The sequence below is a fragment of the Salvelinus fontinalis genome, chromosome 8 (genome assembly GCF_029448725.1).
Source record: "Salvelinus fontinalis isolate EN_2023a chromosome 8, ASM2944872v1, whole genome shotgun sequence".
Taxonomy (NCBI): Eukaryota; Metazoa; Chordata; class Actinopteri; order Salmoniformes; family Salmonidae; genus Salvelinus; species Salvelinus fontinalis.
Window position 1 is genome coordinate 40,250,290 of NC_074672.1, and position 27,358 is coordinate 40,277,647.

Sequence of the window (27,358 nt, forward strand, 5' to 3'; positions counted from 1 at the left end):
CGATTTCTTTCTATTATGAAATGTAACTTTTTGGAGAGAATTTAGATTTTCTTTTCGGTTTTCACATTGCGCATTCTTTTTGTCTGAGAGAGAGAATATAGGCTACACAGTGATGATGATCCATGTGCTTTTTTAGTTTGTACTTTTCAATTCTATTCTGTATCATTTTGATTCCCCTTCGTGTTAATGTCCCAGTATACAGGCTTTGTGATGAACCTACACTATATGTAGGACTTTGAGAAGAGTAGGGCTTAAATCCTCTTTTGTATGAAATGCAGTCGTCATAATTTGAGAAACTTGTGTTTTGCATTGTGCATGTATTAAGTAGGTCTACACGTAAACAAATGCTATAAAACATCTGTCCACCAGAGAGCAGTATAGCTTTAATTTAGGAGAACAGATCTCCTTGCTACTGCTACCAACTCTGTTTCTCCGTACATACATAATGTAGATGTTAAGTTCAGCCACTTCTCATTCTAGTTTATTAAAGGTCCAATGCCGTTCTCAATATCAAATCATTTCTGGGTAACAATTAAGTTCCTTACTGTGATTGTTTTCAATTTCAATGGTAAAAAAAAAAAAAAAAAAATCTTAGCAAAGGGCAATTTCTCTAGCAAGAATTATGAATAAACTGTAGGAGTGGCGAGGGGAAAGCTGTTATTGGCAGAGAGGTTTGGAACGCTTTTTCTTATTGGTCTATTAACTAATTTTCCACATAGTGATGTCATCATGGAAGGCCAAAACTCCTTCCCACCAAAACAGGCTGTAATTTCAGGTGGTCTTTTCAAAAAGCTTTTACACTATAAGTGCATTATCATAATTTTCACAGTTATTCCAACATCATATTGTGGAAATATATATATATATATATATACTGCTCAAAAAAATAAATGAACACTTAAACAACACAATGTGTAAGAAGGTTGCAAGAAGGTTTGCTGTGTCTGTCAGCATAGTGTCCAGGAGAACAGATCTCCTTGCTCTGGACACTACGCTGTGCTATCCTCATCCAGGATAGCGCCTCCATGTTCTGGACACTACGCTGACAGACACAGCAAACCTTCTTGCCACAGCTCGCATTGATGTGCCATCCTGGATGAGTTGCACTACCTGAGCCACTTGTGTGGGTTGTAGACTCCGTCTCATGCTACCACTAGAGTGAGGGCACCGCCAGCATTCAAAAGTGACCAAAACATCAGCCAGGAAGCATAGGAACTGAGAAGTGGTCAGTGGTCACCACCTGCAGAATCACTCCTTTATTGGGGGTGTCTTGCTAATTGCCTATAATTTCCACCTTTTGTCTATTCCATTTGCACAACAGCATGTGAAATTTATTGTCAATCAGTGTTGCTTCCTAAGTGGACAGTTTGATTTCACAAAAGTGTGATTGACTTGGAGTTACATTGTGTTGTTTAAGTGTTCCCTTTATTTTTTTGAGCAGTGTGTGTGTATATATATATATATATATATATATATATTTATAAAACACAGCAACCTCAAGTTTTTGACTGCACTGGGCCTTTAAGAACAATTTCAGCAATGTGCTTTTGTATTTTCCTTGATAATGTTCAGTCACTGTGCTAGCTAGAAATATCTCCATGTAGGCCTAGGCTATGTGTACAGGTGGCATGGCGAAATTAAAAGAAACACCAACAAAGCGTCTTAATAGGCTGTTGGACCACCACAAACCACCAGAACACCTTCAATACGCCTTGGAAGAATAAGAATAATAAGAATGTTACAAGTACCCTGATGAACCCTGATGAAGACAGCTTGTCTGTGGAAACGCTGGTGATTAGGTTATTACATTTTTGCATCTGAGCTCCTAGAGTGTGCTGCTCTCCTTACGTTTTTCAAGTGTTCTATTCCTCTAGCCAGCACCTCGCCTAAATAGGTGTGCGTTTCTTTCGCCTCTAGATTGGAATGCTACAAGTGTCTGGAATGCTACAAATGTCTGGATAGTGCTACAAGTGACTTATTCCACATTTTTGTGTTTTGTAGATGGAAAACTCTCTCAGGCATCACTGCAGAATCTCCCATGAGTGTTCAATTGGTGTAAGATCTGGTGAATGAGACGGCCATGGCACATGGTGTAACACCATTTTCATGCTCATCAAACCATTTAGTGACCCCTTGTGCCCTGTGGATGGGAGCATTGTCATCCTGGAAGAGACCACTCCCATTAGCATAGAAATGATTCACCACAGGTTGAAGGTCATCACTTTGAATGGCTGTGTATTTATTGGTGTTTACCTTGCCCTCTAAGGGGCTGAGTGGACCTAAACCATGCCAGGAAAATGCACCCCACGCCAGAACCCACATTCACTCCAACGTTTCCTGTATTTTGGCAGTTACCTGTATTTTGAGGATTTTGCAGACTTTTTATTTATTGCAGGTCTGCTTATTCTACTCTACTTGGCCTGATGCTTACAGCTGTCCAGGTGGATACCAGAGCTTTGCTTTAACACAGAGTTACCATGGCTCTGTTGGGATTGCGTTAACATTTGCTGCTTATTTGTCAAATACGTTCAGATGTGACAGTGTCGGGGTGTGTTGGGTGCAGTGAAAAACATCATTCTATCATAACATATGGACCTAATGGTATCCTCGGCCCCCGCAACCAAACTTGTGTACTCCAATGTTTCTGTAGGTCACCAGAGACTAAAACCCTGAAATGCATATTGATGTCAATGGCAGACTTGCACAAGTTCGACTCATCCCTTGTTAACAAATCTTTTCAAGATACACTGAACACAAATATAAACGCAACATGCAAATGTCAAAGGTTTTACCGAGTTACAGTTCATATAAGGAAATTAGTAAATTTAAATAAATTCTTTAGGCCCAAATGAATGGATTTCACATGATTTGGGAATACTGGTATGAATATGTTGGTCACAGATAGCTTTAAAAAAAAAAGTAGGGGCATGGATCAGAAAACCAGTCTGTATCTGGTGTGCAGCGCAGCACATCTTCACATAGAGTTGATTGTGGCCTGTGGAATGTTGTCCCACTGCTTTTCGATGGCTGTGTTAAGTTACTTGGGGCCCTCTGTTCACAACGTTGACATCAGCAAACCGCTCGCCCACACGATGCCATCTGCCCAGTAGAGTTGAAACTGGGATTCATCTGGCAACAGCTCTGATGGACATTCCTGCAGTCAGCATGCCATATGCATGCTCCCTCAACTTGAGACATCTGTGGTATTGTGTTGTGTGACAAAACTGCACATTTTAGAATGGCCTTTTATTGGCCCCAGCACAAGGTGCACCTGTGTAATGATCATGTTTTTAAATCAGTTTCTTAATATGCCACACCTGCCAGGTAGATGGAATATCTTGGCAAAGGAGAAATGCTCACTAACAGGGAGGTAAACAAATCTGTGCTCAATTTGAGAGAAATAATATTTTTGTGCGTATGACATTTCTGGGATCTTATATTTCAGCTCATGAAACATGAGACTAACACTTTACATGTTGTGTTTATTTTTGTTCAGTATAAAACAAGTGATGACAAATTTAGTTTACAAACTTTATTTTTTCAATTATTTATGAAATAAATCCATCCACACAATCACCGTTGCTGTTTTTCTTGTTTTCAAACACTCACACACACACACACACACACCAGCATATCCAAAAGACCTGCAAGCATATTTACAACAAGAGTCAATAGCACCCATCATGTGAGGGCCAGGGAAGAGGAAGCATATGTGCAATGGACGGGGACGCACACATGTTGTAACTGTCATCAAACACAATCTAAACAAGACACACTTCCGTTTCTCTATCATCTCAACAAACATTATCAACACTCATTCCAGTTAGGAACAAAATAGAGTCAAAAATGATTTATCAAATCAAGAAATTACACCGTTGACTCGCACCATAAGCATTGGTGTCAAACAAAGAGAATAATGACATTACTGAAGAATGGAACTTTTTTCCACAATTTTGTGGAATCATGTTATTATAACCGTCATTGTTGTGAACATTCAGTGACCAAAGACCATGCTACTATTCATATATAACACTGTGTATATATTCATCATCAGCCACTGAAGAACACAGGATGGAGAATAGTTCAACCAGAGCTTCCGGAGTTCAGTGTCTTAAAAGTTACAGGTCCTCGGCTGTTTTATTCAAGGTCTGTGTATAGATTCTAGAAGAACACTATCACATTGTGATACAAATACAACAACTTTAGCAATAGACCAGTGACTATTGGCCCCTGAAATCTTCCTCCTCGTTCTGCAGGCTCAGTATATATTTCTCATGCACTCCCAGAACTACTGGCACTGCCTAGCCATCCTCCACCCCACCTCAGAGCTGCCCCTGCTGGCTAGAGGTGAGGAGAAAGCTGGGTAGTGTCCCCTGATGTGGCTATGGAGTACCCAACTCTGGTGGCTTGGGTGTTCGTAAGACTAACAGTAAAGCATTAATGCAGGAAACGAAGGAGCGGCCGCTGTAAATGCTGTGAGTGCAGAAAAGGGGTTAACAACCATATAACCTCTAGATGCATTTTTCTGGCTAAACACACCCTCTAATTTAGGGGCTCCAGCTTCCAGTAACTACGAAGTATATGCTATATGAACAGACTCCTACCACACAAACACACACATTTACAGTTGACACACACACATAGTCGGCAAACATACACACACGTGCAAGTACTTACGTACACGTGCACACACATACACACAAGCCTCGCAGCACAGACCCCATCACTAAGATGAAGTAGACACAGAGAAAACATGTGGGGCATTAAAACCTAAACCCTGACCGCACCGCTAAATATAACAGAGACCGCATGGCCCTTAAGACAGCTGAAATATGGATTTTAAACCCTCTTCTCCTTATGTGGCACAAGATTTTGAGGAATAGGAAAGTCCTTGTTAGGCAATATTGTCTAAAAATACTAAATCGGCTTGTTTTTTGTCCTCCCAGTATATGGGACTAAACTAATGTACCCCCAGACCCTAAAACCACTGCCAGACTGCCTCTCCCTTTGGCTCGCACTGTAAATCCACAACTGTCTGCGTGGCTTTAGTTCCAGGCAGCGATCTCATTTTCTCCTGCATCCTTTTCCCCTGACCTGCTAATAGCTAAAATTAGCATTTATACAAGCTCCATCAAAGGTATAATTGTGTTCCACTGAAGGGAGGATAACAAATATTTTTTGGCCCTCTCCAAAATAAGCCAAATGTAATTGTCTGGAGTAAAACAGCAGAAAGTGCTCCACAAATTTTCCCTAGCTCCCCCCCCACCAACTCCACCACTGAGGAGAATAGGCCTGTGTTTTAATCCAAGACTCTGTCTCTCACATATGTACACGCATCTCTGCGTAACTGATGGGTTATCATTTTTCTTATAAGAGAAACGGTTTAGAAATAAATATTATTAATCTGTCTCTCTGCGGTCAGGGAAAGTCTGAACCTTACCCATCAACTCATCCTGCAGCTCTGGCAACACAGACAGAATTCATATTCAAATTAGTCAAAAAAGCGTTCCAAATGAAATGCGAAGGAAAGCGTTGCCTGCATACACTGTTACAATAAAGGAAAAGAGAACGGTATAATACAGATTCTGTCTGTAGTGGGTTTCCCCTCAATTTGTCATGTCTAAACGTGATGAGACATCATCCTCATTCACAACCATGGCAGTCAGATACATATGTGGCACTCAAAGCAGGAACTAACCCCCCCCACACAAAAAAACCCCATCATATTTACACATTTGTCTCTGGACTTTTCCCTGCACACATGCTTCTTGTGCATAATAGTCTCGTATTGCGATTGCTCTTCTTCACATGCTGAATCTCACGCCAGCACGGTCCAGTGTTTGGAGCAGAAACAGTAGCACAGGAGGCTGCTGAGGGGATGACGGCTCATAATAATGGCTGGAACGGCGCAAATGGAATGGTATCAAACACATAGAAAACCATGTTTGATACCATTCCAATGATTCCGCTCCAGTCATTAACACGAGCGCAAGAACACCGTGTACTGTATGTCCTGCTTTCCAACGGATAAACAGTCTCCCACTACCATCACATGTGAGCTTGTCCCAAAGTCTCAAACGAAAAGGGAAGATGATTCGGAGCACGAAAAACCGTCTAGATACCCGATCACTGTTTGTGCAGTCCACTGTCTGTGTTCCTCCGGCTGTGGTGTTCGTGAACCAGAGGGGATCTAGGGTTGAGATGTGATATGGTTGATGAGAAGTGTGAAGGAACAGAGGGCTTGTTGTGAATAAGGTGATAGACAGTTGTAGAGAGTTGTATGATAGAAAGACAGAGCAGCTATGAGGGCTGATGAACGAGTGCAGCTCTCCAGGGCATGGGGACGGATAAACAGATGACCCCCTCAGAGGATGTCCTCGATAAAGAGGGATAGAGTTGACCCCCTCAGAGGATGTCCTCGATAAAGAGGGATAGAGTTGACCCCCTCAGAGGATGTCCTCGATAAAGAGGGATAGAGTTGACCCCCTCAGAGGATGTCCTTGATAAAGAGGGATAGAGTTGGCCCCCTTAGAGGACGTCCTTGATAAAGAGGGATAGAGTGGACCCCCTCAGAGGATGTCCTTGATAAAGAGGGATAGAGTTGGCCCCCTTAGAGGACGTCCTTGATAAAGAGGGATAGAGTTGACCCCCTCAGAGGATGTCCTTGATAAAGAGGGATAGAGTTGACCCCCTCAGAGGATGTCCTTGATAAAGAGGGATAGAGTTGACCCCCTCAGAGGATGTCCTTGATAAAGAGGGATAGAGTTGACCCCCTCAGAGGATGTCCTTGATAAAGAGGGATAGAGTTGACCCCCTTAGAGGACGTCCTTGATAAAGAGGGATAGAGTTGACCCCCTCAGAGGATGTCCTCGATAAAGAGGGATAGAGTTGACCCCCTCAGAGGATGTCCTTGATAAAGAGGGATAGAGTTGACCCCCTCAGAGGATGTCCTTGATAAAGAGGGATAGAGTTGACCCCCTCAGAGGATGTCCTTGATAAAGAGGGATAGAGTTGACCCCCTCAGAGGATGTCCTTGATAAAGAGGGATAGAGTTGACCCCCTCAGAGGATGTCCTTGATAAAGAGGGATAGAGTTGACCCCCTTAGAGGACGTCCTTGATAAAGAGGGATAGAGTTGACCCCCTCAGAGGATGTCCTTGATAAAGAGGGATAGAGTTGACCCCCCCAGAGGATGTCCTTGATAAAGAGGGATAGAGTTGACCCCCTCAGAGGATGTCCTTGATAAAGAGGGATAGAGTTGACCCCCTCAGAGGATGTCCTTGATAAAGAGGGATAGAGTTGACCCCCTCAGAGGATGTCCTCGATAAAGAGGGATAGAGTTGACCCCCTCAGAGGATGTCCTTGATAAAGAGGGATAGAGTTGACCCCCTCAGAGGATGTCCTTGATAAAGAGGGATAGAGTTGACCCCCTTAGAGGATGTCCTTGATAAAGAGGGATAGAGTTGACCCCCTCAGAGGATGTCCTTGATAAAGAGGGATAGAGTTGACCCCCTCAGAGGATGTCCTTGATAAAGAGGGATAGAGTTGACCCCCTCAGAGGATGTCCTTGATAAAGAGGGATAGAGTTGACCCCCTCAGAGGATGTCCTTGATAAAGAGGGATAGAGTTGAACCCCTCAGAGGATGTCCTTGATAAAGAGGGATAGAGTTGAACCCCTCAGAGGATGTCCTTAATAAAGAGGGATAGAGTTGACCCCCTCAGAGGATGTCCTTGACGAAGCTGGTGTCCAGGTGAACAATGAGCATGCGTAAGAAGGACATCTCCTTCCTCGTGTTCTCAAATATTATGCGTGGGTCGTCTGACTGGCAGCGGAGACAGTTGGGAGCCATTACCATGGCCAGGTTATTGACGTCCATCTTGGTCTTACTCACATTGACGGGCTGAGCAAACACCTGCAGGAGGGAGAAGGAGAGTGGATGAGTTTTGGGTGCGAGTCAAGATCAGAGACATTTATGTGGTGTTTGTTGTGTTTATACTTATACATCTAGTTATTATGTAGATATAACTTCAAAACATACAAAGTGACAGATTAAACCTTTGAAGAGGGTTGGAAACAAGTGAATTTCACTTAAACACGTTATCCCCTGGGTTATAGTCAGTGCATGTTTTTCCCCCAATAATTAAATCAATCAAGAGAGGAGAGAAAGAAAAAGAGGGTAGACGAGAGAGAGAGAGACCTATAGATGGGTTAGCAGACAATGTCCTGAAAACGATATGTGCGCCGGCAGAAGTCTGAGTTGTTGTAGCAACGATGACAAGTGGGGAATCGTAGGTGGCTCGTTTCAGCTCGATGTATCTTGTTATTGACACCATGTCTTGTTTCGAGGTGTTTGGACTCTTGTCACGTCAATGCTAATATGGCAAAAATTAGCTAGCTAGCTAACCAACAACTGTAACGATGTATTTGAGAGACAAGTGCTCATTGTGTAAATGTATGTTTTCAATAACGATTCAGAGAGGAAATATACACAGTGTACAAAACATTAGGAACATGCTCTTTCCATGACAGACTGACCAGGTGAATCCAGGTGAAAGCTATGATCCCTTATTGATGTCACCAGTTAAATCCACTTCAATCAGTGTAGATGAAGGGGAGGAGACAATTTAAATGATTTTTAAGCATCGAGACAGTTGAGGCATGGATTGTGTATGTGTGAATGGGCAAGACACAACATTTAAGTGCCTTTGAACGGGGTATGGTAGTAGGTGCCAGGCGCACTGGTTTGTGCGTCAAGAACTGCAACGCTGCTAGGTTTTTCACACTCAACAATTTCCCGTGTTTATCAAGAAGCATTGTGGGAAGCATTGGATTCAACATTGGCCAGCTTCCCCGTGGAACGCTTTAGACACCTTGTAGAGTCTATGCCCTGACGAACTGAGGCTGTTCTGAAGGCAAAAGGGGAGGCAACTCAATATTAGGAAGGTGTTCATAATGTTTTGTACACTCAGTGTAGTTTACATGTTGTCAACAAGCCTTTGATTCTAAGCTAACCCTCGCCTGTTTTGCTCATGCGGTTGCGCAAGTATGGGTTTGTTGCTAAACAACCAAGCCGTCTATATGTCGGAGGGTTACCTGTAAGAAGTGTATAAAGTAGCAGAGCACCAGTCTGCTGAGCTCAGGCAGAGACTGCACCACGCTGATAGCTGCTTCAGGATCCTCATAGTTACTGATGCACTGCTGATAGAAGCTCTGAGGGATGACTGGCTCCTCCAGCTCCCTGTACCACAGCTTCAGCAGAGACGCTAGGGGAGAGAGATGTTCTTTTTTATTTATTTTTAATATATTTATTTTTCCGTACATTTGAGAACAATCTTTACCTCATTTTACCAGAGCTAAAAAGATTTAAAAAACAAGCCCCCCCCCCCTCTTTTTACACAGAACCCCTCTGACACCCACACCTCTGCTGTCCCCCAGGCATGATGGAGTGCAGACTGCTCAATATACAGCCTTGACAACATTTTCAAAGAAAAAGTGAGTTTCTCCATTCAAGACAGGCAGCCAAGAGAAGGAATTTAGTGTTTTTTTGATGTTGAACGAGAGGGATTTATTTCTTACCCGGGACGTTGGGGTCCCCAAGGTTTTCTGGAATATTCCACTGATCTACCTGCAGCTTCAGCGCATTCACCTCGTCAATATCTCCAGGCACCCTGAGAGAAGAGACACACAGCAGATAGGTTTAACAGCTGCTACAGATGAGGAAGTGCTAGGAGATAAAGCTATGTCAACGGAGGACTAGAAGCTGAACTACAGTATTATGACAGCGTTGATATTGATTGTTGTAGTGTGATAATGCTCCACTAGGTGGTGCAGCAGGTCCTTTAAAGGGACATTTCACCACTAGCCAGTATTTGGGGTGTTTTTCCAGTCTCCCTACATAATTATGAGTGATGAGAGGGTGTTTCAGACATAATTATGCACTACAGCTGTATTTTTGAATTTACTCGCCGGGAGAGTTCAACCACTGACGTCATTAGTTGATTGAGTCAGCTGTCTGATCAAAACAATGTATGGAGTCAAGTTTTGTAGCAATTATTGTGGCCTTTGTGTTTCGCCGATTGCACGATCATGCTATCAGCGAGTAGATTTGGTCATCATTGTTCAATAGAGCCACCGGACTTGTCTCAACGATGTTCCTATCTGCCAGGACATTGCAGGATACCCAGGTTGACTCATTTCCCCTGGCTTTGTAAAGACTACAGCCTGACAGGAGTCATACTTCCTTGTTCTCCCCTTCGAAGGCAGGCTTTTCAAAATGGGGGCAGTACTAGTTTACAGGTTCGCAGGAGCTATGTTGCTGTGCATTGGACTTGGGCTTTTCAAAACGGGGGCAGTACTAGTTTACAGGTTCGCAGGAGCTATGTTGCTGTGCATTGGACTTGGGCTTTTCAAAACGGGGGCAGTACTAGTTTACAGATTCGCAGGAGCTATGTTACCGTGCATTGGACTTGAATATCACAATGAATTGATCAAGAAATTGAAGTCAACACTTTATTGGTTTTTGATGCAGCTGGAATAATTTAGTCACTTGTCAAATTTAGTTACATTTATTAAAACACATTATATACATTTCTACAACAGCTAGCAATGTTTATACCACAATGCAGTTGTGAGCATTCTATGTTATACTACAACATCAGTACTGAATATGGATGTTGTGTTGGCTGAATGTTCCAGGCAAGTTCCAGAATGTTCTTCAGCTGGTGAGCCTCTTCTTGTGTTGGGTAATGGCAGCTGGTTTAGCAGGCTTAGGCGCTGTGGCGATGTTGGCAGGGATGTTGGGTTTGGGGGGCTTTGGCTCTGGCTCCTTGTGGACAACCGTCTGGTCCTTTCTGCACTCCACAGTCAGGTAGACAACCGTCTGGTCCTCTCTCCACTCCACAGTCAGGTAGACAACCGTCTGGTCCTTTCTGCACTCTACAGTCAGGTGGACAACCGTCTGGTCCTTTCTGCACTCCACAGTCAGGTAGACAACCGTCTGGTCCTCTGCACTCCACAGTCAGGTGGACAACCGTCTGGTCCTTTCTACACTCCACAGTCAGGTGGACAACCGTCTGGTCCTTTCTGCACTCCACAGTCAGGTGGACAACCGTCTGGTCCTTTCTGCACTCCACAGTCAGGTGGACAACCGTCTGGTCCTTTCTGCACTCCACAGTCAGGTGGACAACCGTCTGGTCCTCTGCACTCCACAGTCAGGTGGACAACCGTCTGGTCCTTTCTGCACTCCACAGTCAGGTAGACAACCGTCTGGTCCTTTCTGCACTCCACAGTCAGGTAGACAACCGTCTGGTTCTTTCTGCAATCCACAGTCAGGTAGACAACCGTCTGGTCCTTTCTGCAATCCACAGTCAGGTAGACAACCGTCTGGTTCTTTCTGCACTCCACAGTCAGGTGGACAACCGTCTGGTCCTCTGCACTCCACAGTCAGGTGGACAACCGTCTGGTCTTTTCTGCACTCCACAGTCAGGTGGACAACCGTCTGGTCCTTTCTGCACTCCACAATCAGGTGGACAACCGTCTGGTCCTTTCTACACTCCACAGTCAGGTAGACAACCGTCTGGTCCTCTGCACTCCACAGTCAGGTAGACAACCGTCTGGTCCTTTCTGCACTCCACAGTCAGGTAGACAACCGTCTGGTCCTTTCTGCACTCCACAGTCAGGTGGACAACCGTCTGGTCCTTTCTGCACTCCACAGTCAGGTAGACAACCGTCTGGTCCTTTCTGCACTCCACAGTCAGGTAGACAACCGTCTGGTCCTTTCTGCACTCCACAGTCAGGTAGACAACCGTCTGGTCCTCTGCACTCCACAGTCAGGTAGACAACCGTCTGGTCCTTTCTGCACTCCACAGTCAGGTAGACAACCGTCTGGTCCTTTCTGCACTCCACAGTCAGGTGGACAACCGTCTGGTCCTTTCTGCAATCCACAGTCAGGTAGACAACCGTCTGGTCCTTTCTGCACTCCACAGTCAGGTGTGCAACCGTCTGGTCCTTTCTACACTCCACAGTCAGGTAGACAACCGTCTGGTCCTTTCTACACTCCACAGTCAGGTAGACAACCGTCTGGTCCTTTCTACACTCCACAGTCAGGTAGACAACCGTCTGGTCCTTTCTGCACTCCACAGTCAGGTGGACAACCGTCTGGTCCTTTCTGCACTCCACAGTCAGGTAGACAACCGTCTGGTCCTTTCTGCACTCCACAGTCAGGTGGACAACCGTCTGGTCCTTTCTGCACTCCACAGTCAGGTGGACAACCGTCTGGTCCTTTCTACACTCCACAGTCAGGTAGACAACCGTCTGGTCCTTTCTACACTCCACAGTCAGGTAGACAACCGTCTGGTCCTTTCTACACTCCACAGTCAGGTGGACAACCGTCTGGTCCTTTCTGCACTCCACAGTCAGGTGGACAACCGTCTGGTCCTTTCTACACTCCACAGTCAGGTGGACAACCGTCTGGTCCTTTCTGCACTCCACAGTCAGGTGGACAACCGTCTGGTCCTTTCTGCACTCCACAGTCAGGTAGACAACCGTCTGGTCCTCTGCACTCCACAGTCAGGTGGACAACCGTCTGGTCCTTTCTGCACTCCACAGTCAGGTAGACAACCGTCTGGTCCTTTCTGCACTCCACAGTCAGGTAGACAACCGTCTGGTCCTCTACACTCCACAGTCAGGTAGACAACCGTCTGGTCCTTTCTGCACTCCACAGTCAGGTGGACAACCGTCTGGTCCTTTCTGCACTCCACAGTCAGGTAGACAACCGTCTGGTCCTCTACACTCCATAGTCAGGTAGACAACCGTCTGGTCCTCTACACTCCACAGTCAGGTAGACAACCGTCTGGTCCTTTCTGCACTCCACAGTCAGGTGGACAACCGTCTGGTCCTTTCTGCACTCCACAGTCAGGTGGACAACCGTCTGGTCCTTTCTGCACTCCACAGTCAGGTGGACAACCGTCTGGTCCTTTCTGCACTCCACAGTCAGGTAGACAACCGTCTGGTCCTCTGCACTCCACAGTCAGGTGGACAAGCCTCTCATACACTTTCTTCACCACCCACTCCTTCGACCTCTTGCAGGAGATTTGTTGTACTGCAAGTCTGCTGGAAAGACATGAAGACTGATCATTAGGATGTGTAACCATAAAATAAACCATGTTCATCTATAAACTAAAAAGGGTACGGTAGACTGGTATGTGTTTTGTTCCATTATTGACTCGGAGTGTGCCATTGAGATGGGCTGTTAGCAAAGATGTGAAAAGTTTGAGTTGACTTGCAGACAGTCTAGTTGTGTATGAGTACGTACAGTTGTTGAGTAGACAAGCACGGTCAACAATAGAGTGAATAGTCTAGAAGGGTACATTAACAGACCCTCTCCCCTATGCCAAAGAACTGACTGCAAGGGTGTGAAAAGTTTGAGGAACACTTGTCTTGTAGACAGTTTAGTGTATTGGTGAATTTTTGTTCATGTAAATAGATCATGCATACTAACGTTCACACACAATACCCACCCCCCAACAGACAGTAATCAGTCACCCACACCATCGCCTCCTTACTAATACCTCATTATCTCAAATGTAGCCTTCAAGCCTTGCAGTCATAATAGAGACAAAACTACAGTAGAAGTTGTAGCCTACTTGTAGCCTACACACCAACTTTGACAACAAGACCTGTTTATGCCTAGCTCCAGTATATTATTTGCTAATCATTTTTAGTCAGATTTTAGAAGGTGACTTTAGAAGTTGACTTTAGAGGGTGACTTTAGAGGGTGACTTTAGAGGGTGACTTTAGAGGGTGACTTTAGAGGGTGACTTTAGAGGGTGACTTTAGAAGGTGTCACTGTTCTCTGGTGCGGCGCTTGAATCAAGGCTATCTGCAGGTTCCATGAAGTTAAATTTAAGTCTTTTGAAGACCATTTGAATGCCACTTGGAATGCAATGCAATACCAATGTTGAGGTCTGTGCACAGCACACACCTGCCAAGGTTCATCTCCAGAGATGAGCCCATGTTGCCAAAAAGTTGTATTTAAAGGGCTAGCTCTTTCCCCAAAGGCTATAGCCTACATGGCTCATATTATCAGGCAGGTGTGCTATTGCAGCCATGAACATTCTCCTGTAGTCTGACGGATGTAGTAGCATAGCGGCTAGGCTATATATGGCTGAAGCATGGGGTTGCCCATCTGCATTTGTTTAGGCTACCCCAATGGGCTAATCATTAGCTATATCAAGTGTTCAGAATGTTTACTTTGATACCAATACCAGCTCCAGTAGTTCTCCTGGAGGTATTATGCTATGCTATGACATTAGAACATTACAACATTAGCCTACAACAAAGAGGTCTAATCAAATAATTCCCTCATTCAGTGAATTAGGTATCAAATGGCAATACTTCCAAGGAAGGTAGCTAAGGGTGAGGGCTCTAGACTGACTATTTCCAGTGCCAAGTAAGACATGAGAGAAGTTAGCTATTTCATCTAATATGTTCAAGGAATGCATGATGTGCAACATGTCGAAATAGGATCGGGAATAATCAGATATATGTTTGGCTCTTTAGAGATGAATTTGCCTGCATGTTTTTTGTGCTTATTGGCCCAGGCTATGCCCATGGTACATCATTTAACCACCTGAGGAAGTGAGGGCTCAAAACACAATTAGCTAGATTGCTAACTCTAAATGTGATATTGTTGCTAGATGTAACACAGAAAGGAAAACACAGCACCCTGCTGCTCATGCTCCCAGGTGAAATGTATTTACAACAACGTTTTCGACCCTTAGGTCATCAGGCATTCATAGCCCAGGTGGGGGTGGAAGGTCCTATATATAGGGGCAGCACTCAGTGACATAACTTCCTGAAACAGGAGGTAAGAAAAGGTATAACAGAATTTCTAGATAGCCATGCAATTGATTTAACAGTAAATGGAATGTCCTACAAAAACATTCCATTGGTAGGCCTATATAGGCTACTTGATGAATTCACTGCAAATGACAGGCTCCTCTCCATTCTGCTGGCAAATCATCTCAATTATATACTCTGTTTGTGATGTTGTTTCCTCTATAATTGACAGTTGAGAAATAATTGTTGTACTCACATAAAGCTGAAACTACTATGTTTTAACAACAGTAACAGTTGTTGTTTTAAAAATGGTGTCCTTCCTGCAATTACATTTCAAAATGTTGCTCAACTGTCAGTATACTTGCCCTTGCATTTCTCCCTTCCCTCTGTGTGCAAAGGGGGAGAGCAGGAGTGAGAGCCTGCAGCGAAACGGGGACAGGGCAGATCCTTCTCTGGCAACGGCCCGACTCGCACTGGCACATGCACGTGACGTGCACACGCAGAAGCGCACACTTGGATAGCTTTCTAACATCTTAAAGTGGCCTCCAGTATATTTTGATTTTCAATTGTTTTCTTTTTTTGCTGTGGTGGCAACAATTAAGCAGTGACACGCCGTGGCATTTTTTAAGACCTTTGAAAACTGAATTTAAGACTTAAGGGCTTTAAATCAGATAAATTAATGTAATACTTTTTAAGGACCCATGCACAACCTATTGATGTTGATGCCTCTGCAGATGTTGATGAGATTGGACTCTAAATAGAACAGTCACAATAGCCTCAGCGGTAGTTAGTTAGCTAGGTAGCTAATGGTTAGCTAACATAACCTAACGAAGCTAATGTTAGCTTGCAAAGTTACAAATCACATCGCTAGATAGCAGCTGGCTAATTACATTGATATGCTTTGGAATGTTTAGCCAGCGTATTATGAAAGTTAGCTAGCTAGCTCGATTTTGGTTTAGATAAATACATTTAGTTCGCTAGCTAGCTAGGTAAAGTTAGCTACCTTACCTCAGCTTGTCCTCTTTTCTGCTGCACTGATGTTGGCTGATCGGATGCCTTCCCCTTTGAAGTGAAGGGAATGGAATAGCATCCCTTGTCAACGACCGACGACATACCAACTCCATCAGTTGAGACTTCAGTTCTGTTTCAAAATCCTCTGGCTGAAAGTGCTTGCTACAAACAGACATTTTGATATTTCTCACATCAATTGGATATACCTTCACGGGGCTGTCCTCCACGTCCTGAAATTGTTATGAATTCTGGATGTTGTGGTTTACAACCAGGAAATGTAGCTAACCCGTTTCTACCGATGCAGAAACGCTTGTATTTGCGTGTAGTGAGGGGAGAAAATGCTTTGACACATGATATGTTAATATCATTTATAGTGAAAGAGAGCAGCTGTGAAAGTTCCCTTGAAGCTGCACAGGAAAGACCAAAGCCATGTATTTAATATATGTCTCTGTGGACAACCACGGTATCACTTCAGCATGTTACCGTGGTCTAGTCCACACATATGGGGGATATATGATCCCAGGTGGACATGGTTATACAATACCACTCAGATATAATTAGTGAGAAAGGTGTTTCATGTCCTCAGACACGGACATAGCAGTGCTACACGTCTAGGAGGTATCCTTTACATGGGGACTGATTGTGCCAAGGATAAAAACCAAAGGAAAATCACTGAGCCACAAGGATAACGCCAGTCATTCCCCCGACACCGGGATCCCTGTCAAGTAAAAATAAATAAACCGTGATGCTCAATAAAAAAACTAAAATAAAGACAATCCTCTGACAGCAGGGGTTTAAAAATAAACTGTCATGGAAGAATTCCTGTCAATGTTCAAATCACACACCAGACTGAAGGGAGATGTGAGGGACAAAATGAGAACTGTGACAAAAAGGGAACTGTCTTAAAATATGTTTACAGTATCTCACATAATCTCCTGTTTGTTTTATGTACAATCCACAGTCTGTCAGTATGTGATGAGACCTTAGCCAAAGAGGAACTTACACAGAGATGGTGTGCAGACCACTGGGCTCTAAATGTACTTCAATACAAACAGAATGGGAGAGAAAGAGGAAACTCTGCCCACTGTATTTACATTCACACACACAGGCATAAAACAATGTCTTTAATCATCGGATGCTTTTATCTGAAGCATGAACTTGGTGGATTTTCATTATTTGCTGTGTGACAGGGATTTAGTTTGTGAATTTGTATCATTTGGTAATGTCAAACATATTAATGTTTGTTTGAACTACCATTTCTCAGTAGGACCACCCAGTCTATCTGAGCCATGAGCAGGGCCCCGAGTTTGAAGGGGTCTTCAGAGCGCCAGACATCTGTACCGATGCCACAGGAGAGGGTCTGAATCAGCGAGAACGGTGTACAGTCATCTCCTCCATTTTCCCTCCACAGCCCAGTCAGTAAGGATTAACCTCCCCGGGTTAACCAGACAGGGTGTTTGTTTAACTGATTAACATAGCCTGAGATCAGAGGAGAAAGAGCCTCACTTCCTCCCCTCCCGACCAATGGGAGTCTCTGATGAGGCTGGTCCTATAACGCTGCTGGCCTGGGGCTGGGAGAGAAGGAGCAGAAGAGTTCTGTCTGTCTGTACTGCTAATTAATGCTGAAACAATGGCTCTGACCCAGTCTGGTTCTGCATACCATGTGTGTCAGGGATGGCTATACTGTATTTTCTCCCATGATGCACGCCTGTCTTTCTTTACCACATAACGGTACTTACCCCCTCAAAGTGATCCTCATTTGTGGAGACCTATTCTGGAACCCTAAGTTTATCCAATTCCACCAACATTGCTCTGCTCCCCCTATCCTTCCACCATGACGCCCACCCCTTCTCCCAGGAGCCGAGCCTGGTGTGGTGGTATGGTGATGTGGTGTGGTGTGATGGTATGGTGGTGTGACTCCTCACCTGAAGATTCCCTCTGTCTGGGCCCCTCCTAGGGCTAGGACGTACTGAGAAAGCTGCACCTGCACCCAGGGGAGCCTGCGCTCCGGGAACAGCTCGCTCTGGCGCTCCATGATCTCCTCCAGGGCGCTGCCGAACAAGGAAGGGGTCACGATGGCATTCCTCCCCTGGTCTAACTCCTCCAGGGTGGGCTTCCTCAGACCCTGTGAGGGGGGAGGGGGTGGGGGTGTGAGTAGGAAAAAGGGACCTGTCCCTAAACACAGCTCTAGAAAGTCTTGATCTTAGAACTGGTTTTAAGCCAACCCTTATCTAGGTACATTGTCTATCTATGTCAGGCCCAGGTGGAGTCGCTCACAGTACTGTAACTTCCCTACTGCAATCACAGCTGAACTGTAGGTCAGGTCCCTCATATACAGAAGTAGACAGGAGACACCCAGCCATGTTTAAAGCCCAGCTTCCATCTCAGCAGCTCCGAGGGGTTAAATAAGGTTTAAAAGAAAGAATGGCGCTGGAATGTATAGCGGACATTTTGTGTGTTTTCCCCCCCACAGATCTTAGCTGTTTTTGTACATAATGTTTCTGCCATTGCTTCCTATGACAATAAAAATAGCTTCTGGACATCTGAACAGCGATCCCTAACCTCGATTTGGATGAACATTTCTACCTCAATGAGTCAGCGGCATATACTCCTTACCCCTGACCCCAATCCCCGACATTCAGACGGAAAATAAACTGCAACCTAGAGGCCGACGTGCGGGTACCCTGATGAAACTATGGCGACGAGTAAATAATCATCCTCTACCCTCTGTTCAATTGGTGTAATACTAAGGAAGTCTCGAGGTTCTGCTCGCCTGAGTTAAAATACCCCATGATGAGCTGTAGACCATACTATTTACAATTTATATTTTTTGTAGCTGTCTATTTACCACCACAAACCAATGCTGGCACTAAGACTACACTCAACGAGCTGTGTAAGGCCTTAAGCAAACAAGAAAATGCTAATCCGGAAACGGTGCTCCTAGTGGCCGTGGACTTTAATGCAGGCAAACTTAAATCTGTTTTACCTCATTTCTACCAGCATGTCACATGTGCAACCAGAGGGAAAAAACTCCAGACCCCCTTTACTCCACACACAGAGACATGTACAAAGCTCTCCCTCGCCCTCCATTTGGTAAATCTGACCATAATTATATCCTTCTGACTCCTGCTTACAAGCAAAAACTAAAGCAGGAAGTACCAGTGACTTGCTTAATACGTAAATGGTCAGATGATGTGGATGCTACGCTACAGGACTGTTTTGCTAGCACAGACTGGAATATGTTCCGGGACTCATCTGATGGCATTGAGGAGTTTATCACATCAATCACCATCTTTATTAATAAGTGCATCTACGACGACGTCCCCACAGTGACCGCACGTACATATCCCAACCAGAAGCCTTGAATTACAGGCAACATCCGCACTGAACTAAAAGCTAGAGCTACCACTTTCAAGGAGCGGGACACTAATCTGGACATTTATAAAAAAATCCTGCTACGCCCTCCGACAAACCATCAAACAGGCAAAGTGTCAATACAGGACTAAGATCGAATCCTACTACACCAGCTCTGGTGCTCGTCGGATGTGGCAGGGCTTGCAAACTATCATGGATTACAAAGGGAAATCCAGCCGCAAGCTGCCCAGTGACGCGAACCTACCAGAGCTAAATGCCTTCTATGCACAGTGACGCGAGCCTACCAGAGTTAAATGCCTTCTATGCCCAGTGATGCGAGCCTACCAGAGCTAAATGCCTTCTATGTTTGAACCATGATTGACAGCACCAGCTCTGTGTGGCCGGTGTGAGTAAGATCATTAAACAGGATTACCAGGACACGCACTCCGAGCATGTGCTGACCAGCTGGCAAGTGTTTCAAGCAGACCACCATAGTCCCTGTGCCCAAGAATGCCAAGGAAAACTGTCTGAATGTCTATCGCCCTGTAGCACTCACATCTGTAGACATGAAATGCTTTGAAAGGCTGGTCATGGCTCACATCCACACCATCATCCCAGACACCCTGGACCCACTCCAAATTCCATACCACCTCAACAGATCCACAATTGATGCAATCTCAATTGTACTCCACACTGCTCTTTCCCACTTGGACAAAAGGAACACCTATGTGAAAATGCTATTCATTGACTTCAGCTCAGCATTCAACACTACGGACTGAACACCTCCCTCTGCAACTGGATCCTGAACTTCCAGACGGGACACCACTAGGTGGTGAGGGTAGGCAACAACACATCCGCCACACTGACCCTCAACACGGGGGGCCCTCAGGGGTGTGTGCTTTGCCCCCTCCTGTACTCCCTGTTCACCCACAACTGCATGGCCATGCACCTGGCAGGACAACAACCTCTCCCTCAACATCAGCAAGACCAAGGAGCTGATCGTGGACTTCAGGAAACGGAGGGCTGGGCACACCCACATCCACATCCACAGGGCTGTAGTGGAGCTGGTCGAGCTTCAAGTCCTCGGTGTCCAGATCACTAAGGATCTATGATGTTCCAAACACACCAACACAGTCGTGAATAAGGCATAACAACGCCTCTTCCACCTCAGTAGGCTGAAAATATTTTGGATGGACCCTCAGATCCTTAACAAGTTACACAGCTGCACCATTGAGAACATCTTGACTGACATGGCGTGGTATGGGAACTGCTTGGCATCCGACCGCAAGGCGCTACAGAGGGTAGTACGTATGGCCCAGTAAATCACTGGGGCCGAGCTACCTGCCATCCAGAACCTCTATAGCAGATGGTGTTAGAAGAAGGCCCTAAAAATTGTCAAAGACTCCAGCCACCCAAGTCATAGACTGTTCTCTCTGCTACCGCACAGCAAGCGGTACCGATGCAGCAAGTCTGGAACCAACAGGACCCTGAACAGCTTCTACCCCCAAGCCATAGGACTGCTAAATAATTAGTCTGGGTTGCTAGTTGGTTAACTATTTAACTATCTTCTGCATTGACCCTTTTTGCAATAACTTTTTTTGACTCATCACATACCCTGCTGCTACTGTTTGCTATCTCTCACTCTATCCCTGGTTATATGTGCCTACTGTATCTACCTCAAAGACCTCGTACCCCTGCATATCAACTCAGTACTGGTACCCCGTCTATATAAGGCCAAGTTATCATGACTCATTGGGTATCTATTATTACTTTCATTACTACGTGTTTTACTTTTCTATTATTTCTCTATTTTCTTTCTCTCTGCATTGTTGGGAAGGGCCCGTATGTAAACATTTCACTGTTAGTCCAAACCTGTTCTTTATGAAGCATGTGACAAATAAAATATAGCCCCCAGTAAAAGGGCCTTGGGCTGTAGTAAGGCTGCAGTGAGGCTGCCCTGGGGCTGCAGTAAGGCTGCAGGGAGGCTGCAGTGAGGCTGCAGTAAGGCTGCCCTGGGGCTGTAGTAAGGCTGCAGGGAGGCTGCAGTGAGGCTGCAGTGAGGCTGCAGTGAGGCTGCAGTAAGGCTGCAGGGAGGCTGCAGTAAGGCTGCAGGGAGGCTGCAGTAAGGCTGCAGTAAGGCTGCAGTGAGGCTGCAGCAAGGCTGCAGTGAGGCTGCAGGGAGGCTGCCCTGGGGCTGCAGTAAGGCTGCAGGGAGGCTGCAGTGAGGCTGCAGTAAGGCTGCAGTAAGGCTGCAGTGAGGCTGCAGTGAGGCTGCAGTAAGGCTGCAGTGAGGCTGCAGTAAGGCTGTGAGGCTGCAGTAAGGCTGCAGGGGACGGGCTGTGGGCTGGCTGATTACAGGGTGGGACACAACAGAGGACAGGGTGGAGGTTGGGAGATGGCTGCTCTACTGGCTGACTGATGGAGGGGTGGTTTGGTAGGCACAAGCTCAGACTTGAACCCTCTCTTTAGATCCACGTGTCCAGTGGGGATTTGGGAGAGAGCGGGTGGCGGAGGGGGTCTAAAGGGTTGTTGTAACGCCCCCGTCTCAGTTTTGGTTTACAGATTAGTGCCTATTTTGCTGAGGACTCCTAACGGCTCAGTGTGATGATTGCTAACACATGTGCGAGCTCCCAGAATGCCTCGCTTCATAGCCGACGCTAACCTCAGGGGCAACACTAATTCACTAGAACAATAGAAACATTCCACTTCTCTTTGTCTGCTGGGAGAGTTGGAGTTCCTAGATCATTTAGATCATTAGAATATAAAACTGCAGCAGCAGGTCTGGAAATGAAATCTCAATCCATTCCAACAGTGAGAGATGGAGCAGTGAGTGATGGAGCAGTGAGCGATGGAGAAGTGAGTGATGGAGCAGTGAGTGATGGAGCAGTGAGTGATGGAGAAGTGAGTGATGGAGCAGTGAGTGATGGAGCAGTGAGTGATGGAGCAGTGAGCGATGGAGCAGTGAGTGATGGATAAGTGAGTGATGGAGAAGTGAGTGATGGAGAAGTGAGCGATGGAGCAGTGAGCAATGGAGCAATGAGCGATGGAGAAGTGAGCGATGGAGCAGTGAGCGATGGAGCAATGAGCGATGGAGCAATGAGCGATGGAGAAGTGAGCAATAGAGCAGTGAGTGATGGAGCAATGAGCAATGGAGCAATGAGCGATGGAGCAACCCCCCTCTGTCTTTGTATTCCTTGTATGACATCCCTCCGTGGCCATGTTAATAGTGTTTTAGGATGACCTTACCTTTTTTCCCCCAGTGACGGCGACCTTCTGCAGCTTGCGGTAGCAGTACTTGGCATAAGTGCTGATTGGCAGGCCTGGAGAGAGGGGAGATGACAGACACCATTACTGACCAAGCCTGAGGCAGTAATACAATTCGTTACCATTTTCTATCTGCATGTGAAAGTCCTCAGTGTCAGTTCCACAGGAGTTTGGAGTATTACACGGGGGTCATAAACCCCACCGACAGAACATGTTACCAATGAATCATCAAAACCAAATCTGTTCACCGCAGGGCATTTTGGATATCAGCTCTGCACATTCCAGGAGAATCCTGCCCAGTCACCATGGTGTATTATTACCGTATTATCGAGCTGTAGGGAGCAGCTGTACCTCAAGGTTAAAGCCGCCAAGATATCAAACGCTAAGTATTACTATAACAGATAGTACTGCTACTGTTATTAAAGTACTATTACTACAATCAGTATTGAATCTGCATTTTTAATTATGCTTCAACTGCTTCTACTTTACCTGCCAGTCCTACTACTGTATATCAGAACCCTTCGAAGAACCCTTTTTGGTTCCAGGTAGAACCCTTTTGGATTCCATGTAGAATCCTTTCCAGGAGTGTAGAATGAGCGACTGAGGTATTGGCCAACACATTTTTTTCTTCTGTTGTCCTTACTCTGTGAGAACCAGAGTTCATCTTGGCTGCAGACCCTGGTGCTGAAACTACATGACACAGATTTATGGCAAACAGGTGAAAGTCGTTCACAGCCTGTCCTCAGCAACAAAACAGCAGCAGGAGGTTTGGCAGAGGGTTAGCTGAGTTGAGTTTTGAGACTACGAGAACCTGAGGCTTTAAAAAGGTTTCGCGATTATTGTCTCCTATCGTAAGTCAAATGAATCACACACATAACTGACATGGTGTTGATTTCTGGAGGGGGGGATTTAACTTTGATCTTTCTCCTCATCCAAAACGGGAATGAGATGGATTTCAATTATGAGGGAAAGTAATTCAATCACGGGACAACTTTACGGCTTCATGAAACAACAAAGAGAGAGGAGGGGTGCTGACATATCAAAGTAAGGTCCTCAGGGGGAAGAGGAAAGGAGGGGGGACTCAAATTGGGCAGGTCCCAGAGACCAGGCGAGGTAGAGAAAATGGAACACTATGACACAGGGCTGTCGTTCATCAGCCCGCCCATGCCCTAGTGTTACTGTAGCACTGTATCGGCTCAGAGGACCAGACACCAGACTGGATAATACTACTGGGTCGTTCACCTCCGAGCACAGCTGTGAGGGCACATGGCCAAGCAGGCCTCAACAGGGATAGTCAGAGAGGTGACCGGTCACACAGCCTGATGACCTCAGTCCAGAACAAACCCTTTGACTTCTCCTCCTCTTCTGACCGTGTTTACAGTGTTGTCAACATAGTGGATGGAGGGCTTTGTAACAGAGAAGGAGAAGAGAGTTTTATAGGAGTTGTTTTAGGCAGAAGTCCTCTTTTATTTGGCTGTAAAAACACATATTTAAGAGGCAGGGCAGTGGTTTCACAAGCCCCTGTCTTTGCTCTCTGATCTCTGTGCTGCTGAGGACTGCAGGACACACACATCGCTCTGGCTCAGGACTGCTGCTGGGAACACCTGCTACAAGATCTGCTCCTTCCTTTTTTCTAGACCTTATTGTCTTCACATCCCTCGTCTTCTCTTATCCTCTTTTATTCACTCCTCTCCTCACTCCTCTGCCCCTCACAATCCTTCATTCATTTTCCTTTTCTCTAATGGTTTCTGTACTGTTATTCTCTCCTGCTCTCCTCATCTTTCCCCTTTCTCCTTCTTCCTGAGCATTCCTCTCTCTCTCCTCCTTCCTGAGCATTCCACCCCTCTTGCTCTCACTCTCTTTCTCTCTCTCTCTCTTCCTGAGCATCCCTCTCTCTCTCTTACTTCCTGAGCATCCCTCTCTCTCTCCTCCTTCCTGAGCACCCCCCCTCTCTCTCCTCCTCCCTGAGCATTCCACCCCTCTTGCTCTCACTCTCTTTCTCTCTCTCTCTCCTCCTTCCTGAGCACCCCCCCACCTCTCTCTCTCTTACTTCCTGAGCATTCCTTCCTTCTCCTGTGTTGTTAGGGTTGGAATGACAAGCATGTGGGAGCGGTGGACTGATTTCCCCTCTTATGTGTCAGATGATGTTACTGAGGCACATAGCCCAGGCAGGGTAGAGGGCTGGCTTGTACCACTGAGCACCACGGTTAAGACCTCTGAGACTGTTATTAAGGCTCTGAGAGACAGAGAGAATCCTGTGTTGACTTTCCACTGCCTGGGGGTCGTAATCCCTATGTGATACCACAAGAAGACAGAGAGAGGACAGGGGGGCTACATGGATGTGTGTGTATGAGTCTGTTACCATGGCTGTAAATGTGTTTGTATGCATAAAAAAACAGACAGAGAACTAGGGAGTTGATGTGGGGGATGGGGGGCATCTATAAAGCAGGTGACACACAAGATCAACAGTCTCTTCATTACTCTCCACTTGCAGCCTGTTTGTGTCTGTGGCCTAAACCTCAGCTGAGTGTCCAATGGGATCCAGCGATCCCACGCTAAACAGGGCCAGCCAGGGCCAGAGAAAAGATACAGAGGAAACAGAGAGTATTTGCATACAAATAGTTGGTGGTGTAACGGCCAACCTTTATTCCTCCACAGAGAGGAGAAGAGGCCCCAGCCACTCCTCTGGCCCACGCTCCTCTTGTACTGGGGGCTTAACTGGGCTTGGCTCACTGTTTCATGTCCAGGACACCCACTGCTGCCACCACAATGCCTGGCTGCCCAGGTCTTCCCAGCCTGTCTGAGGCCCATGGGCCGGCCCCATTGTCAGCCACACGTTCTGAAACGTGCCACAGAGAGATCGGACACTACCAAAACAACCCCCCTACGCCCTCTTTCTCCTCTTTTGATGAAGAGCTGGATCCGAGGCCCCAAACTGGCGCCCAGAACAATGCCCACTCAGCAGCCTGGGCCCAGAGAGGCAGCTGGTGAAGCCCACAACGATGCCACCTCTCCCCCTTCAAAACATTCCAACGACCATCCCCATCCAATCACTCCTCCCCTTTATCCATACCCGTGAAAACACTCTCACACAGACAGTAGTTCCTCATATCCTCAGTGAAAACACTCTCACACAGACAGTAGTTCCTCATGTCCTCAGTGAAAACACTCTCACACAGACAGTAGTTCCTCATGTCCTCAGTGACAACACTCTCACACAGACAGTAGTTCCTCATGTCCTCAGGGACAACACTCTCACACAGACAGTAGTTCCTCATGTCCTCAGTGACAACACTCTCCCACAGACAGTAGTTCCTCATGTCCTCAGTGACAACACTCTCACACAGACAGTAGTTCCTCATGTCCTCAGTGACAACACTCTCACACAGACAGTAGTTCCTCATGTCCTCAGGGACAGCACTCTCACACAGACAGTAGTTCCTAATGTCCTCAGGGACAATACTCTCACACAGACAGTAGTTCCTCATGTCCTCAGTGACAACACTCTCACACAGACAGTAGTTCCTCGTGTCCTCAGGGACAACACTCTCACACAGACAGTAGTTCCTCGTGTCCTCAGGGACAACACTCTCACACAGACAGTAGTTCCTCATGTCCTCAGTGACAACACTCTCACACAGACAGTAGTTCCTCGTGTCCTCAGGGACAACACTCTCACACAGACAGTAGTTCCTCATGTCCTCGAACTTGAAACATTGTATAAACGATCAACTAGATCGGCCGGTAACTCACGCTAGCAAACTTGCATCGTTGTATAAAATTTTCTTTGCCCTTATAGTTTCTTATGCCAGTGAGCTCAGGACAGACAGCTGTACATTTGTCCCTTTCATGACGAGTGGTTATCAAAAAGCAGAGAGTTGGAAATATTTTTAAAATACTTTGAGGAACTATTGTCATTCTGAATTGATTCTAAAAACAGACTTCGTTTTCCTTGCTGTTTGAGGTGAAGAAAAAATTACTTTGAGAAGCTCCACAGCTTATTAGTGGTGGTGAGTTAAGACAATCAGAAATACTATCAGACATCCCAAAGTGGGCACATTTATAGGCCTACATTTGCACGCAGGCCAGGTAGGCTAGTCCTACTTCTATGCACAATCAGGTGCGCGTCCTTACTTAACATTGTACAAACAAAAAACATGAATAAATTGACAACTCGTAAATGGAATGAAATAAACGAAATATTGTTTCTCACAAGTGTAGCATAGGTTGTGAATTCTGCAAACAACGTGTCCACTCCGACAATGAGAACGGTAAATGACGGTAATAATAACATATTGAATGCATTAACAGAAATGACCGTAACCAAATAAACACGGCAGATTAACGATAAATGTAGGTGTAACAGTATAACTTTAAACAGTCCCCTCGCCCCGACACGGGCGCGAACCAGGGACCCTCTGCACACATCAACAACTGACACCCACGAAGCGTCGTTACCCATCGCTCCACAAAGGCCGCGGCCCTTGCAGAGCAAGGGGCAACACTACTTAAGTCTCAGAGCAAGTGACGTAACTGATTGAAATGCTACTAGCGCGTACCCGCTAACTAGCTAGCCATTTCACATCCGTTACATAGGCTACTACTGGTGATATGTGTAATGGGGAATTGACAGACACAGCAAACAGTGCACACAATGAAGTTATGAAAACAATGAATATCCCTCTCCTTTGGAGAAGGATGTGCCTTGTGCATCTGAGCTACACTCACCTTATTCTTGGACCATGGCAAAACCGCAGCCTCCTCAATGGATTAGTCGACTGAGACAGGTGCAAATCAGACAGGTGTCTCAAGAAAAATAAGAGATATTTGCAACTGCTTGACAAAAACAAATCTTGGTCAACCAACCGGCCTACAGCCCAAACAATCGACC

The 27,358-nt window shown here is 45.8% G+C and overlaps 1 protein-coding gene across 2 annotated transcripts in view; it reads right to left on the reverse strand.

Annotated features, from left to right (window-relative positions):
* Positions 1-3,517: 3,517 nt before the first annotated feature.
* The window catches only part of LOC129861238 (rho GTPase-activating protein 39-like), a 167,566-nt gene continuing 143,725 nt past the window's right edge, over positions 3,518-27,358 (reverse strand). For both annotated transcript variants that reach the window (XM_055932469.1, XM_055932470.1), the window contains 5 exons: positions 22,450-22,523; positions 17,775-17,974; positions 9,577-9,668; positions 9,094-9,263; positions 3,518-7,912 (listed from right to left, as the gene is read on the reverse strand). In XM_055932469.1, the coding sequence (XP_055788444.1) occupies positions 7,718-7,912; positions 9,094-9,263; positions 9,577-9,668; positions 17,775-17,974; positions 22,450-22,523 (731 nt within the window). In that variant the 3' untranslated portion in view covers positions 3,518-7,717. The remainder of the gene's footprint in view (positions 7,913-9,093; positions 9,264-9,576; positions 9,669-17,774; positions 17,975-22,449; positions 22,524-27,358) is intronic.